The 15619-nt window shown below is 42.4% G+C and overlaps 2 protein-coding genes across 6 annotated transcripts in view; one reads left to right on the top strand and one right to left on the bottom strand.

Moving 5' to 3' along the window:
• The window catches only part of xpr1a (xenotropic and polytropic retrovirus receptor 1a), a 63898-nt gene extending 60912 nt beyond the window's left edge, over window positions 1-2986 (bottom strand). Inside the window, exon 1 of the mRNA XM_076087927.1 lies at window positions 2465-2986. Coding sequence (XP_075944042.1) covers window positions 2465-2533 — 69 coding nt within the window. The 5' untranslated portion in view covers window positions 2534-2986. The remainder of the gene's footprint in view (window positions 1-2464) is intronic.
• Window positions 2987-4371: 1385 nt separating this feature from the next.
• acbd6 (acyl-CoA binding domain containing 6) overlaps window positions 4372-15619 on the top strand; it is a 28227-nt gene continuing 16979 nt past the window's right edge. For 4 of the 5 annotated variants that reach the window (XR_012953084.1, XR_012953085.1, XR_012953086.1 and 1 more), the window contains exons 1-5: window positions 4372-4861; window positions 5099-5163; window positions 5378-5474; window positions 7941-8014; window positions 12431-12536. Coding sequence is in view for 2 of the 5 variants with exons in the window: in XM_076087929.1 (XP_075944044.1) it covers window positions 4583-4861; window positions 5099-5163; window positions 5378-5474; window positions 7941-8014; window positions 12431-12536 (621 nt within the window). In the remaining 3 variants the exon portion in view is untranslated. The remainder of the gene's footprint in view (window positions 4862-5098; window positions 5164-5377; window positions 5475-7940; window positions 8015-12430; window positions 12537-15619) is intronic. The other variant, XM_076087928.1, reaches the window with a different exon arrangement.

The following is a 15619-nucleotide window of genomic DNA, read 5'->3' as shown; positions in this document are numbered from 1 at the left end:
AGTCACCTGTGTTGCTTGAATAATGTGTCCGTTAGTAGTTTAATGGACAGACAACTGTATTACACTACAGCTGATGTGATGGCTGCAGTGGCCACTGCAACACAGAATGGAGAATAAATATAGGAGGGACGGTTGGCTACCACTGTGTGTAATGACTGGATGTTTTTTATGCATTTCTCCAGCTTTCTGTCATGTCCCCTTCATTGAATTGAGTCCATGGGTTGACGCTGCTTCTGTTGCACCACAGCAGGATATCCAGGCTTTGCATTTTTAGGCTTGACATTACATTTCCCTTTAAGGTCGGTTTTATCTCAGTGACCCACTTCACTAAAGTAAACTGAAGTTTATGTTTGTCCTTCATCTGCAGGTGAAAGCTCTCTCCCCATCCCTCCCACAGCTAGTGTGCTGGGGTTTACAGAGGTCAGACATCCTTCATGCAAACCCTATATGCATAATTCAGATTTGAGGAAGAATACAAATTGTATGGATAGGGGACCAGCCCTGTTGTTATACATAATTCACTACCAATGTGAGAACAATGTTTGTAAGGACTGGGTTTTTGGGATGGTTAAAAAAAGGAAACAAAAACAAAGGCCTCTGCTCCATGAGAGTCTCATAATGGTGGATTACAGATGTCTTCACGCCAGATTTATTGTTTTGCTGTAAATTTAAATCTTACAGAAGTAAGAAGTACTAAATATAGACTGATAAAATCAATTAATCTTTCATGCTTATAAAAAAAAATCAGTTATTCCTGTAATAAAGTGATGAAAATATCCTTTGATATGCATGATTCCAGTTAAAAAACATGCAATCATCTGCAATAAAATTTCAGAATCAAATTGCCTCTGTTGATAGACACTGGCGAAAATGTATGGCTAAAATAGTATAACATTAAAACTTTGTCATTCAAATAATTATATCCGATATATCTGAATACCAACACAAAACGTGGATGACAGAGAAAATCTATCATCATCCATCTCAGGTCAGTGAGTGCCGAGCCGAAGACTGGAGGTGTAAAATGGCTGGTATGGCCATGCATCTGTCCCTGGGCTCACTGTGCGTCTGTCTGTACACACAGCGACTGCACACAGGGTGTGAATGTATGTTTATAATCAATTCAAATTGCATTCCACTGTAGAGTTGCCCCCTCATCAGTTTGTCCACTATCCGACACCCCTTTTTTTCCAACTTTAATTATGATGTCCAAAGATGTTTTTATCACACGATGATGACAGCATATCATTCATGCCTCCAAATGTCTGCTGTAGCAATAATCCAACTTAATAATACTGTTCAGGGCATGTTTCCAAAATAAAACCAGCGCAGTGAGCCTCTGTTGAGCCTGGGATGTAGGCTGCTGAGGTTGATGAGAACAGGGTCTTTGTCTATAATTCATAGAGCTAAATGGAACAGAGCAGCCTGCCCTGTCACTGCATGTCTGCACTAAAGCTCTTAATGTTGAGCCAGCGAGAAGTGGGGTGTGAATATGAAATACTGCTCAAGTACTGTACACCACCCAACAAAGAGCATGTGTGCACACAAAGGTCTCCATAACTCCGCAGACATCAGAGAGAATATCCTGTTGGATGAAGTCTTGCAGGTTGATTCATAGAGACAACCATGCCTGTTTAATTGTGCAAAATATTAATAACAACTACACTGAGATAAACTAAAAATACTATATAACTCTGGTCAAAAACAAGGAATAATTACAGAAGAATATTTGCAATTTTACAGCAATGCATAATTAATGTCTGGGAAATGTCTCTGTTGTTCAGTTAGATGTGCAAATAATTTGGACGAAAATCCAAAGAAAATGTGAATTTATTGAACGGAATTATCAAAGTAATTGACAATGAACACCATTTTCCCTTTTTTAAATATAAACATAGCCCTCAGTTATATGATGGACAGACTAAAATAAAAATAAATCAAGGTTTGGAACAAAATAATATGCAGGCTAAATGAAATCAATGGTATCATTTTTCGTTTTGCAAAGAAAACTAAACCTACAAAAAAATAAATTAATTAAAATGTCTATAATATTGTGAAATATCTATACTCTGTGTATTCTAAAAAATAAATAACATAATTGTTTTGTTAATCGTTTCAAGAAAGGCATTCAATTGTTCACATTGTTCATTTTTAAGTGTCAAAACTGAGCAAAGAGCCATAATAAGCAATGAATGCTGCCTCTGGCTTAACACCCGCAGTCAATTTTCCGTCCATAAACAATAGGACATCCCTTATTTTGGTGTGATTTATTGCTCTCAGAAGCAGGCGAAACTGAAACTGAAATAAAGGTTTAAAAATCTTTCACATGGTGTCTTAGTTAAAAGCCCTATTGGCTCTTTTCTTCCACTTCCTTCTCAAAAAATGATGTATTTTGGGGGAGTTTCGGCCATGGCCATATTTACAAAGAGTTTATTTCTAATACAAGATAACATTTTCACTTTACCTCATACTGAAGATACTGTTTCCTCCACTCTGGAGTGATGTGGGACGAAAGATGCTCCGCGAATTTCATTTTGCCGGAACAACTGTCCTCTCAAACCCTCCGTTAAATCCAAGAGCGGCTGTCCCCTTCCTTCCCCGTCGACGACGCGACTTTTGCTGTTTCAGTCAACTTGCTGGCTCAACATGCGGTGCGTCAGCCCCGGCGCACTCAGCTCCTCCTCACTCCACTTCTGTCTCGTCCCGGTCAGTGCACTCCGAGCAGATCCCGTCCCGCATACTACTTCGCGGGAGGGACGGCAATGGCAGCGGCCTCTCTCCTTTAACAGGTGGTCAGCTTTGAACGAAGCCGGTGAAGAGTGGCTCAGTGACTTTGCTCCGTGCCTCCCTGGTCAGATCTGGGCACGTTGCGGTCCGCCATCGCTTTGAGCCACAGCGACGTGGTTGCGTCAGCAGAGCGCGCACTGGCACCGGGCGTTGTTGGGACCTCCAGTGAAAACTAGTTGGCGGTGCGGCCAGGGAACCCCTCACCTTCTATCTACACGCAGATAAATCAGGCACCGTCCGAGGAGCTTGCTTTTGCTATTGATGTGTCTGCAATGAAAGAGGGGATACAGTTAAACTCCATAATAGAAATACATGATCTGATATTATTTTAAGTTTACATTCAGTCGTTTGTATCCAACAAACCTGTGCAAACTCCATTTAAAGATCACGTGCATCACTTATGCATGGGAACACATCACGTTGTCCCTCTTCTGCTCGCATTTGTGATTAACAATCCTATTCGAGTTACGGTTAAGCAGAGTAGCCTGCTTATTTCTACAATTCATCCTGAAATGGGACAGCGAATTACAGATAGGCTATTTGGATGCTCAGTTTAATAGGCCTACAGAAGATTTTTTTGGAAAAGCAGAGTTTTAAGAGAACAGGATAATAGGCTATTAGGCTACTAATAGGATATGTCAAAAGGATCTCATTATGTTGTCCAAACTCCAAAGCTCCCCACATACAAGGCAAATGCAATGAAAGGTAATGACAGTAAGACTATAAACATCCTAAAAAAAAAGTTAAATAGGCTATTCCGTGTGCTTTTGTTATGCAAATATCCACTGGTTTTGAGTTGATCTCATGAGCGTTTGGGACAACTGCTCAGTGTCTGTGTCAGGTGACAATTCATCATCATGCCAATAGCAGCACCTGCTGGACAAACTGCGCTAATGCATTTTTTGCCACCAATGCGTATACATAGCTATATTTGCCTTTATAAAAAGGTGTCAACGAAACTCAAATTCGCTGCAGTAGAGGACAGAAAATCGACCTGAATATTTAAACTGAAATTGGACAAATTGGACTCGACAGTAATTCAACGAGCTGTAAAGCCCATATTAACTTCTGCATTACTAGGCTGTAGTTCAAGGCTATCATCAAGCAGCCATGTAGCTGACTAGTAACTTTAAACTAACACAGACAGAACTGCCGCACACTGAACATACTGAAAAATGACCACGTTGACAACTGTATAAAATACAATACAAGTAGTTTATATTTGAAGATACTTAAATAACCCAATTTTGACCCGTCCAAAGAACCAATTATCATACTGCAAGCTACTTAAGTTATTAAATAACGTTAGCTTTTGACGCTGACAACAATTAGCGTTAATTGACGTTTACAAGTTAGCTGTTTTTACGTCAACCGAATGGTTAGCATACACACAATAAACAACAAACACGCCAAAAGCTTTTCTTTTCGTGTAGGTTTTGCTATATACTTTTAAAACATAAGCATACTAAATTAAACAGAGAGTGTTACACTTTTTTTCTTAGTTTGTTTCGTTGTTTTTCTTTTTCTTACCAAAGTAGCAGGGCGGAACCTTTCTCGCTAGCAGTTTCTGTGGCCGGTGCTTTTAGTTTACAGTACCAGAGACGGACCAACGATAGAAACAAATCCGGCTGTCACGGATTCTTAACGATAACGGATTAAAAGACGAAATCGGCGCTGAAATACTTAACAACGATATTTAGGAGAGCTACTCTCCGTTCGTCTTTAACGCTTTTCCTTCGGATCTACGTCGCACGTCGTCTCTGACGTTACGCTAACGTTACAAACAATAATAACAATGGCTTCTGGGTCGCCGTCGTCCTCTCCGGACACTGCGACGGGCTCAGGTACAGATCCAGCCCGGCCCGACACAGGGGAGCCTCTCGGTGGCGCAGGCTCGGACTCTGACTCGGACCTGGGTTTGGGTAAATTTGACTGCAGCGCCATGGAAATGGGGGACCGATTGGAGGGAGAAGAGCTGGAGCGGGAGTTTCAGTCTGCCGCCGACCGGGTACGAGATCTGGTTCAGACGGCCAGCAGGGACCAGCTGCTGTACCTGTATGCACGATACAAACAGGTGAGTGTCGGATACATGTTACTGTTGTCGTGTAGGCTAAATGTAACTCCTCTAATACTGGCACCATGTGACTTTAGATAATAACCACATACATTGAATCCCCAACATCCTTGCGTCATCACTCATTTGTAACAGTTGAGATGAGATATGCATAGATACCTCTACGTTATCATCTGATGTAATTAGTTCTGGATAATACTAGACCAAAGGAATAATCCAGACTGGTTTTATTTTCAGGCCAAGGTTGGAAAGTGCAACACACCAAAGCCTGGCTTCTTTGACTTTGAAGGACAGAGAAAATGGTATGTAGCCTAAAATTGGAAGCCAGTGTTCAATAAACAAGTTCTTAAATGTCTTCTTTCCTAAATATGTTTTCACAATGAAAGTTCATGTTAAAGTTTATTCTCCGTTAAAGTCTGTTATTTTGATGTTTTCTCCACAATGAAAAACTTTATTATTAATAATAATAATAATAAAACATTATTCTGATTATGATGTATTATGATCTCATTACAGGCAAGCTTGGAAGCAGCTTGGAGACATGGAAGCAGATCAGGCAATGCAGGAGTACATTTCCTGTGTCAATGTGTTAGACCCTGAAGGCTGCACAAAGGTAATGAGGACTAAATCTCTGAGAAGTCAAAGCTGATTGCCAACACCAATCTTGACTATAAACTACAATGTATGGTTACTGCTGTGTATATTTCAGAGTACCACCATAGTGGATTCAGTAAGGTAGGAACAGCGAGGTTTACTAAAACCTTCTTAAGGAACGATATAAACATCACAGAGGGTAAACTAGAGGCAAACTTGGTGAAATGAAGACATATCTTGTTTGCAGCACTCATTTTGTTCATCCAATCATGAAAAAGCTCCGACTCCTGTCCAGTAAATTATACATTGCCTACCGGATTATAACATTCTGCAAAATAGCAAATTCCAACCACCTTTATGCTCATTAAAACAAGCCTTTAGAGGTGTTTCAAATTGGCATTAGTGTTCGACTAAGCTCTGCTCCAGGTAATCAAAAAAAAAAAAGGATGACAAATATAGAAACATCCAATTTCATTGCTGCCTTTTTCTGATGCAGTGCATATTTGTTGCCAGCAGAGGTCAGAGTCACAATGTGATTTTGTCCCAGGCCTCTCAGTGGCTCTTTATTCTGTTCACAGAGCATGAAAAATACATGAGAAGGTTATGTTGTCTTCTGCAATAGCTGCATTTTGGGATATGAATAATGCAAAGAACTGTCATAGTTAGATGTGCCCGTGTGTATCGTGACATGAGAGAGACTGTTTACATCCCTACAAGACCTTTGTCATATCCCTATTGTCATATCATTCAACTGTGTCAGGAGAGTTATGTTGCCTTGGACAGGCTGTCCTTTGGGGCAGCAGCATTCACTTACAACAACAAGTTTGTACTGTCTGCTTTGTTGGGAAGAGTATTATTATTATTGGGACACTAAGAACAAACGTGTCAGGTGTGATCTTCTCATCAAAATGTGTGCTGACTGCTGATTAAATATGAATTTAAATATGAAACAAAGCACACCGAGTTAGTTTAGCTTTGTCTACACATTGAGGGTTTCACATAAAAAATAATGTTCTAAAATTGAGAGGATTGCTATTAGGCCAACAAAAAGGACATTGTTTTGGCATTGTTTTGGAGAGGGCTAGACCATTCTGCAAATTTGTGGGAATTTTAGGCTACAAGTTACCGTCGCTTGTAATTCACACCTGAGCGTGGCTGCCATGTCCACATGAGGCAAATATCTGGACAAGAGTGTGGATTCCTTCTACAAGTGTAGCATACTCTCGAAACAGGGGGATGTATTCACAGTCACCGAATCCTCTACAAGCACTGACCAGAGAGATGGAAGTAGGTTGTTTTCTCTGGAATTGAAAAGCCAAAGAATACATTTAAGAGACCTGTCACAAGTCCTGTGTGACCTCTTCCTTGCTGCACTTTTTCCTCTTCGTTCTCCACTGCTATGCTGCCTGCTTTTCCTCTATTAATCTTTCCCCCAACCTCATGCATTCTGTAACCCCTTCACGCTTTTGTTAACCCAACCCCTGTTTCAATCCTTTCCTTCCATATTTATGTCTATTTAATAGCGTCGCTGCCAACCACATGTCAAATTCTGACACATTCTTTTCTCTTCGGCGGGGCAATACGCACCGAGTCTGCCCCATAGTTGCACAATGCCAAGAGAGAGAGAGCCCCGGCAGACAGGCCAGCAAACGCACAACCGTCCCCCTGAAAAGAAGCTGATTGTATTAGTGTTAACAAAGCACCATAGCTTGGCAGTTGCTATTCTTTGGGAACCACAGTCAAATGGTGTAAGTAGGAGTGCATAGACAGAGAAGCAGGGCAGAGAATAATAGCAAGAATTTGACCTCTGTTCCTGCCTCAATTGTTGAGCAGACACTGGCTTTATATTACATTATACTGCAGGGCCAGTGCATCAGCGAATATTCGGAGTTTCTGAAGTGAATTAGGTTGTCCCAGAAGTTCACGCACCGTTGTTTTGCTTTCGCTTGTCATGTTCTCCCCACTCCCTCTATTTTCTGAAATCAGATTTGTGTGGGTTTTTTTTGGTTGGTCCGTGAAGAATAGGCCGGCTAATAAAGTCCTGGCTGCACTGAATGTGGAACACAGAAGATTAACAAGAGTCACAATTAAGTTGCTGTACATTTTATATTGGTCTTGTGCATTTTGTTGGACTTTTACTACCTATGAGGTCACGTCTAAAGCCCCAGAGGCTTGTTTCAAAATGCACATTTTGAACTTCAACTGTGTCATGCAGTAGCTTTGCAGAGGTTAAAATCCATAGGTGCATTGAATAGACGGACCAACCCTTTTGTCTAGCATTGAGCACACTAAACAATAAGGTCAGTGCCTCTCTCCATATAGATTAACAACACAAGCTGCAGAACTAAGCCAAACTAGACTTGGTTGGTGTTTCACACCAGCTATCATTGAACAAGAAGTAGGTTTGTTAACAATGACATTTTAGTATTTACTCTGTATAAGGTGGATATTGTTCGTTAATGTGTGCCTGTCTTTTATTTGACAGGAAAGACGAGGAGCAGAAAGACGAACGGGCTTCGGAGCAGCAGTCAGCTCTCTATACCAGGAGGAGATGATCAGGTATTTACATCACACACACACACACACACACACACACACACACACACACAGAAACGGACAACCATACATCAGAAACTGCCTATTACATTGATTACGAGGGACAAATATCTCATAGACACACGTTGTGCATTGTTGTCTCTTTATTCAACTCTGTGTTCTGAGATTGTGTTTTCAGAGACCAAAGCATTCAAATACAATTTCCCTGTTTTTGATTGTGCTGGAACAGACTCAGCGTTTTGCTTCAGTTGTGAATCATTTCTTATTTAAAGCTTAGGTCAACTGGATCTTCGTCTGGCTTTGTTAACCACTGGTCTTGATGCTGTATTTGATTCTATTCAACAGACCGTAACTGCAGTCAGGGCCCGGAGACGTCATACAGTTCTGATTTATGTTAATGTGATATATTCTCCATTTACTTCTGCCTGGCAGACTTACTCAAGCTTAAAAACCTCATCTTCATTTCAATGAAACAGAGCTCTTTTTAGGAGAGGAAAATTACATGTGTGAATCCTGCAGGTTTTCCCCCTAAATGGCTGTATGCGATTAGTATGCACGGTCTTGGAAAGAGGCGGCCAGAGTCTCCCCTTTTTAATTACGTTACGATTCGGGAGTTACTTTGGGGGAGGGTGGTGATGAAGACCTGCCGGATAGAGCAGAGGGAGGCAGGTACAGCAGGTTTCCCAGAACGATGCTCCCCATCGGTGATATCCAGTAGCAACTGTGCCCCGGGGGGGAAACCAGCAAGGAGGAAGTCATTAACATGGCACATACACACACCTATGCACTCGTGTGCACACATAAATATACACTTGCCGCTATACGTCGACGCGATTGCATCCGAACCCATGCATAACCTGCCGGAACTGTCACACTCACTGCTCTGCTGCATTTCAATTTCCTCTCTCTCACACACACACACACACACACACAGACCCACTCCATATTAAACAGCTAAGCACCTGTTAACCAGACAGAGTTAATTGCATTGCTCATCTCGATATCTGTGCGTGTGTGTCCGTGCGTGTGTGTGTTTTTATCGACAAAAGCAGGATTGATTAGCAATATCCCTAGGCTGATCAGTGTGTGATTGAAGAGGCTTTGAATGCTACATTTGTAATCCTCTCACCCACCTTGAAACAGGACTCTGATAAACACTGGAGGCTTTGATGTCTGGACACTGTGCTGGAAGCCACTGCTGAGTTATTTGAGTTCTCATTGTTTCTTGGACTTCTGTGGAGCTCAGCCATGTTGAGTGTCCACCGGGGTCCTATAGGGGAAGTGATGACCGTGTGTGTGTGTGATGGATGGATGGCGTAGTGTTGATCAGTGAAGCTCAGGCCAGGTAGATGAGTGTTCTCCACCACCGTGGCCAGTTTATCCTGATGGATGAAGGACATATCTGCCAGTACACTGGACTGGACCCACACACACACACACACATGAGCATGCAACACGCTCACACACACACATACAGAAACCCACACAAAACCCTTGGTACCCCAGCTGCTGTGATGACAGAGTAGCCTGTGACCTTCCCAGCATGCATTGCAGTGCTGCTGACGTCGTTTAAAGGATCCACATTAATCATTTGTTTGTTTATAGCGTGTGTGTGTGTGTGTGTGCGTGTGTGTGTGTGTGTGTGCGTGTGTGTGTCATTATGTTACTGTCACTGCGCTCTGGACTAAATGCCCATGTTGGTTGTGTGTGATTGTACAGTCACATGTGAGCTTATTTTAGAAATTGTGTATATTATATGACCTCGCGCTACATTAGACGTGTGCTCCTGCTTTATATATATGTGAGGATGTGTCATGCGCCCGTCAGGCCAGCCCTGTCCGACCATCGACGAAAGACTGATGAGCTGGCCTATTGATTACTTGCCGGAGAGACGGATGGCGGCCACACATCAGGGACACTTGGGGTCACCATGGCCATCAGACAAGGAAGTGGGTGTGGCCCAGCGCGGAGGCTCATGAATAAACATAGTGCTGGTAATCAGGAGTATGTAAATTAATGTGCTCATACATAACCCAGCAGTGATAAAAGTGTAATGAGTTATTCATAATTCATCACGGGCTGATGAGGAGATGGCGGGAAGAGGGAGGGGAGGAACGAGAGAGCCGGGGGAGATAAAGCGTGTAGATGAAAAGCTGAAGAAAGGGAAGTACAGGGGTTCATTAAAGAACAAACAGCAGACAAAACTTTGTTTGTGTAACCTCACAGTGAACAATATAATGTGCTTATCATGAGTCAGAATGTTTTATCTTCACTATGGGTAGTTGTAGGTTGTAGTTGATCCAGCAGTGTATGTAGAGAGGGGCGGATGTTGGAGGGCAGTGAGTATCAGTGGGGCCGAGGAGCTGCGATAGGATTCTTAGATTCAGTTGTTGCTCTTTGCATCAAACAAACCGATACACAGCCTATCGAGCACTTACACATGTCAGATGTCTTGCGGGAGACTGCCAGCCGTGTTTATGTTGTGTCGTGTGTGTGTTTGACCTGCAAGTAGGATAGATAAACACATTTATCATATATAATTTATCTCTTCAAGCTGGAAGACGTCAGGAAAAAGACTATTTTACTGGTTTTTGGTTTGAAAACCACCAGAGTCCAACGGTGCCTCTGGTTGGTTTTTGGATGGGTGCAAACAAGGATTTCCCCCCCCCAAAAATTGTTTAGGAGAAGTGGTAAGGAGTTTTTTTATTGATGAATTGAAAAGGGTAAAAAATTCCCATCATCATTTCCCAAAACCCAAGGTGATGTCTTCAGATGTTTTGTTTTGGCTGACCAAAGATATTCCTTTCACAATCGTAGAAGACAAAGGAAACCTTTCGCATGTAAATCTTTTAGTTAAAGAATGACGATCAATCGATTATCTAAATTGCTGCACATTTAATTATATCCTGACACATCTTTATTTGTGATTAATTGAGTTAGGAAGTGACTATCTAAACAAGAACTCCAATCATTGATTAAATGCCAACACAATGTTGTGTGAAATGGCCCCTCTGCTCTTTTTACCTCTTTTATTTTTCATATGATTGTAATGACTTTTATGATGTTAGTGAGCAGAGGTGGTCTTTGTTTCAGGCAAAACATTGTGGTTAGTTTGTCACCTTTTTCAATATGACTTTTCTGCATGAATTTTCATAGCCAGAGCTTCTGTATCTTCATCAGCAGAGCAGTTTAAGGTAACTGAACTATGATAGTGTTATGGCCGCCCACTCAGCATAAAGCGAAACAACATCCCCAGTCTGACTGGGACAACAGCCCACGGAGTCTCCTGTGTGTCTAGCGCCAGGTGTGTGCTGTGGGATCTGTAAAGCCCAGTGCAGCAGAGCGAGCAGACATCAGAGACAGGAACTGGAGGATTTGGCCTTGGGGATGACTGACTTACTGCGTGGGAGTGGTAAAGCGGCTGGTATGCGGGGTTTCTGTCAGACAATAGAGCATTAAATTCAATTAATCTGAATGGCCGGCATTGGGTAAGAGGGGAGGGGAAGGCGTAAAGCTCTAAATGAGATTTCGCCCCTTCGCCCAACAGCCCACCCCCACCAGCAGCAGCACCACTGCACCCTGTCTCCCCCCAGCACTCACTCCTGTCCCCAATGCCAGGAGGTGATTAGAGACACGGAGATATAATCAGAGGTAGGATAAGATGTGTGTGTGGTTGGGTGTGTGTCGTGTGCCAGTGTTCCCGAGGGATGTGGTGTGTGTGTGTGTGTGTGTGTGTGTGTGTGTGTGTGTGTGTGTGTGTGTGTGTGTGTGTGTGTGTGTGTGTGTGTGTGTGTGTGTGTGTGTGTGTGTGTGTGTGTGTGTGTGTGTGTGTGTGTGTGTGTGTGTGTGTGTGTGTGTGTGTGTGTGTGTGTGTGTGTGTGTGTGTGTGTGTGTGAGAGACACACAGAGAGACTAGTTAGGTGTTTGCGTTATCTTTTACATCTGTGTGGTTGACTACATGATATAGTAGCATGCTGTTTGCTTTCCTGAGTGCACACACTTCATATATAAATCACTCAATTGACACACAAGGCAGTTGATGGGTCGCTTCACCCAAATTACAGAAAACTTATTTTCTCAGTTTCCCTGTTACTCTGGATCATAGACTACATACTGTCACCATTTGTCTTGGGACTATTTCTTCGGTAGGAAGTAGTTCCGATGAGAACTGCTCACAGTGAGGTTTGTGGATGATTCAGAGCCAACAGGACTGAATGTGTAAAGAAATCGAATCCGTTCACCTCCATTGTGTTGGTGTCGATAGAAGCTCCTGAAATCTCACACATATATCCCAAAATGTGTCTTCGTAAAATCAAAGAAATCAAAACAAAGTCATCTGATTCTTTATCCACAAATGAAAAGAAAAGAATACAATTGACTGAATGTTCTTCTTTATCTCTGTTTCTGTGTCACTCTCAGGGAAGAGGATAAGAACATCTTTGACTACTGCCGAGAAAATAACATCGACCACATCAGCAAGGCCATCATCTCCCAGAAAGCGGATGTCAATACTAAAGACGAAGAGGTAACTACAGAGCGCAGCGCCTAGAAATAAGTCAAGTGAAACTGTACTGATGCCATGTGAGAGTTGCTATTTAAAAGTCCAACTTGCATGAATGTATTATTACTTGGGGGCAGAGAGAAAGAGGAATTTATGTATCCAGAGGATCCATGCTCAACCTCCACGTCAGGAGGGATTCACTTTGTTATGTGCTCTGACCCCTCGTGCAGGAGGGCAGGTGAAAATGATCAGTGGAGTATCATGAAAAAATACAGGTCACCGGGGGACGGTTCATGCAGCTCTTTTTGCAATCGTTACATAACGGTCTCAACGATCTGAACCACACACATGGGAACCCCTCCTCAGGCAGAGATGAGTAAATTGTGTGAACGGCTATTACCATGGCGAGGTGTTTTCTGGATTGACCCTGATATCCATTCATCTGTCCCCGATTCACCGTCGGCCAGGCCAAATGGCTCGCTCCCTGCCTCCCTTTCATCGCCGCCGCTCTTCAGATGAGCAGGCGGTCGGCTCGTGAGTTCCCAGTCAGAGGCCAGATGGTCGAGGGACCTCGGCAGAGAAAGCTTTGTCTGTCCGCTGCCGTTGTTGTCGTTTGTGCTCCTGCAGCGCAGCTTGCTCAACAGCAGAGGGCAATGGTGAAGTAAGTTTCCCGTCAGCAAGAAGCCAGATCTGCTCCTGCAGCTCAGTGAGAGAGCGCGAACTCTTTAGGTGTGTGGCCAAATATCCACCTGTGTTGTGTATTTCTTTTTTTAGTAGTTGCCAACAAAACCAAATACCAGTTTCGACTGGCGGTGTGTGGAGGATTTCCAGAATACATTAGGACACGCATGGTTGGTGAACTCATCCCATCATACTTGTATGTTCAACATTGCTCTTTATTGCTCAGCCACAGCAGCAGATGTTAACTTATTTTTTCAGATAGATAACAAGCAACAGCCATCTAACATCGCAATTATATTCAAGTAACAGTAAAAACAAAAACTGAGAAATCAGGGAACCAAAAGGAGTTATTTATTGATCAGAAACACGATCATAACAGTATGTGTCCTGTATGATAAAACATTTTGGAAAGGTATGTACTTCTCAAAACTATTATCGGGGGAAAACGGAAGAAAGGACGGACAATATCAGATTATTTTGTATGTAAATAGTCAAAGGATACTCGAGTCATGATCACCTCTCTGCCGACAAGCTGGATTGTTTGGATATGAATGAAATAGTTCAATTGTTTATTGTTCCAAAAAGAGAGAACACAGATGTTGACCCCAATTAAAACCTTTTTAATTAACAATTCTGAAGCAAAATAAATGTCATTTATAGTTTTGTGTTGCATTCCTTCAGCGTGGGACATGCGAGCCAGTTTATATATTTACCCCTATTTGTCAATAAAATGTTCTCTTTTGCTCTTCCAAAATCATCCAAATGCTTGTATTTTATAGCCATTCCAATCGAATTATGATTGCACTTTTTTTGTGAACGTGGTTCATTTATAAATCATGAACAATTAACTCCAACACAAGAGTATTTCACTCTAAAACGTCTAACTTTGTATCGGTTTATTGTTGACACAAACCAACTAGAAGATTCTGAATTGTCTGAATACCATAAAGCGTGATTAGGAATAATCAGTACCATGTGTTGGTTAAGCATACCTGCAGTCACCACAAGACGTCTAGAGAGGTTTATTATAGACCAGAGTTGTGGAATAGTCTTCCATAAATATCCAACAGACAACATCTGTACACATAAAACTGCTCAAGATTCACTGTAATCTTGACTTTAAGTGATCTGTTTGATTGGGATACATTTGCATAAACGTATGTTTCCAATGTGATTTCTGCATTATATCACTGCATGTTAGCATCTTTCAAATGTGCAACGCCCTTTTGCATACTTGCCTACACTACACTAATTGTTTCCTACTAACTCAAACATGCCAAACCACAAGTGTGCGTTAAGGGCAGAGTCGAGGTGAGAGGATAGGGAGAACAAGAATGTTCATACGTTGTGGATAATGTGTCCGTTTTGTGTGTCTGGTTAGAGATGTTCCTTCCTTTACCGCAGTAACTGCTAATCTTTCCAAACAGCGATGCTTCTTTCCTCCTTTTCAAATGAGGATAAAGGAGGCTTTTACTTATCTACCCACTTGAGTGGAGAGTGCTTAACATTTATCACCAGTGGTTTACCTTCCTGGATAGGACTATTTCAGCTCTAATCAGTACAGACCCTTCTTAATGCCCAAACTGGCTCGCCCCAAACTCTGAATGTTTCTGTTAATGGTGTTTTCTCAGCTTTGAATGCTGCACTTATTCTATTTGACACATTCAATGTTTTATTAATCACTGCAACTCCCCAAAAAGCCCACTTAATTTGTTTGTGTGTGTGTGTGTGTGTGTGTGTGTGTGCAGTCTCCCGAAGTAGTAAACTCTGGTCTTCAGTGAGAATGTTGCCAGCAGTCAGCAGCAGAAACACCTGGAAGAGAGGAGGGAGACAAAGAGAGAGAGAGAGAGAGAGAGGGGAAGGGAGGGAGGGAGGGAGAAAGAGCAACTTATTGGTATTCTGGCCCAGCTCATAAGTATCCATTTTAACATGCAGCCATGGTGATCAATATGATTTAAGCAACAGAGTTGAACTTGGAGAGTTTGCTTTACCTAATTGGCCTCACTGAAAAATGAGCTTGCGTGGTTTTTATTAGAACAAGGATCTTGGACCTAAGGAGTAGTGTGTGTGTGTGTGTGTGTGTGTGTGTGTGTGTGTGTGTGTGTGTGTGTGTGTGTGTGTGTGTGTGTGTGTGTGTGTGTGTGTGTGTGTGTGTGTGTGTGTGTGTGTGTGTGTGTGTGTGTGTGTGTGTGTGTGTGTGTGTGTGTGTGTGTGTGTGCGCTAGAGTACGGGGTTGAGCTGATCAGGGGGCTGCTCTTGCTTTGCGCATCAATGAAGCTTTACAGATGTGTGCAGGTTACTGTGATTTGTCCGGGAGCCCTCGTCGGTCAACGCTTGAAACACCTCACTGCTCTTCTTTTCACACACATTCACATCAAGCACACAAACACACATCTCGTCACTCATTATAGAACTGAGGCCCAGAG

This window comes from Anarhichas minor, unplaced genomic scaffold (genome assembly GCF_050575085.1).
Source record: "Anarhichas minor isolate MPS153535 unplaced genomic scaffold, ASM5057508v1 ptg000010l, whole genome shotgun sequence".
In the NCBI taxonomy this organism is placed as follows: Eukaryota; Metazoa; Chordata; class Actinopteri; order Perciformes; family Anarhichadidae; genus Anarhichas; species Anarhichas minor.
This window is presented reverse-complemented; position numbering and strand designations above follow the sequence as displayed.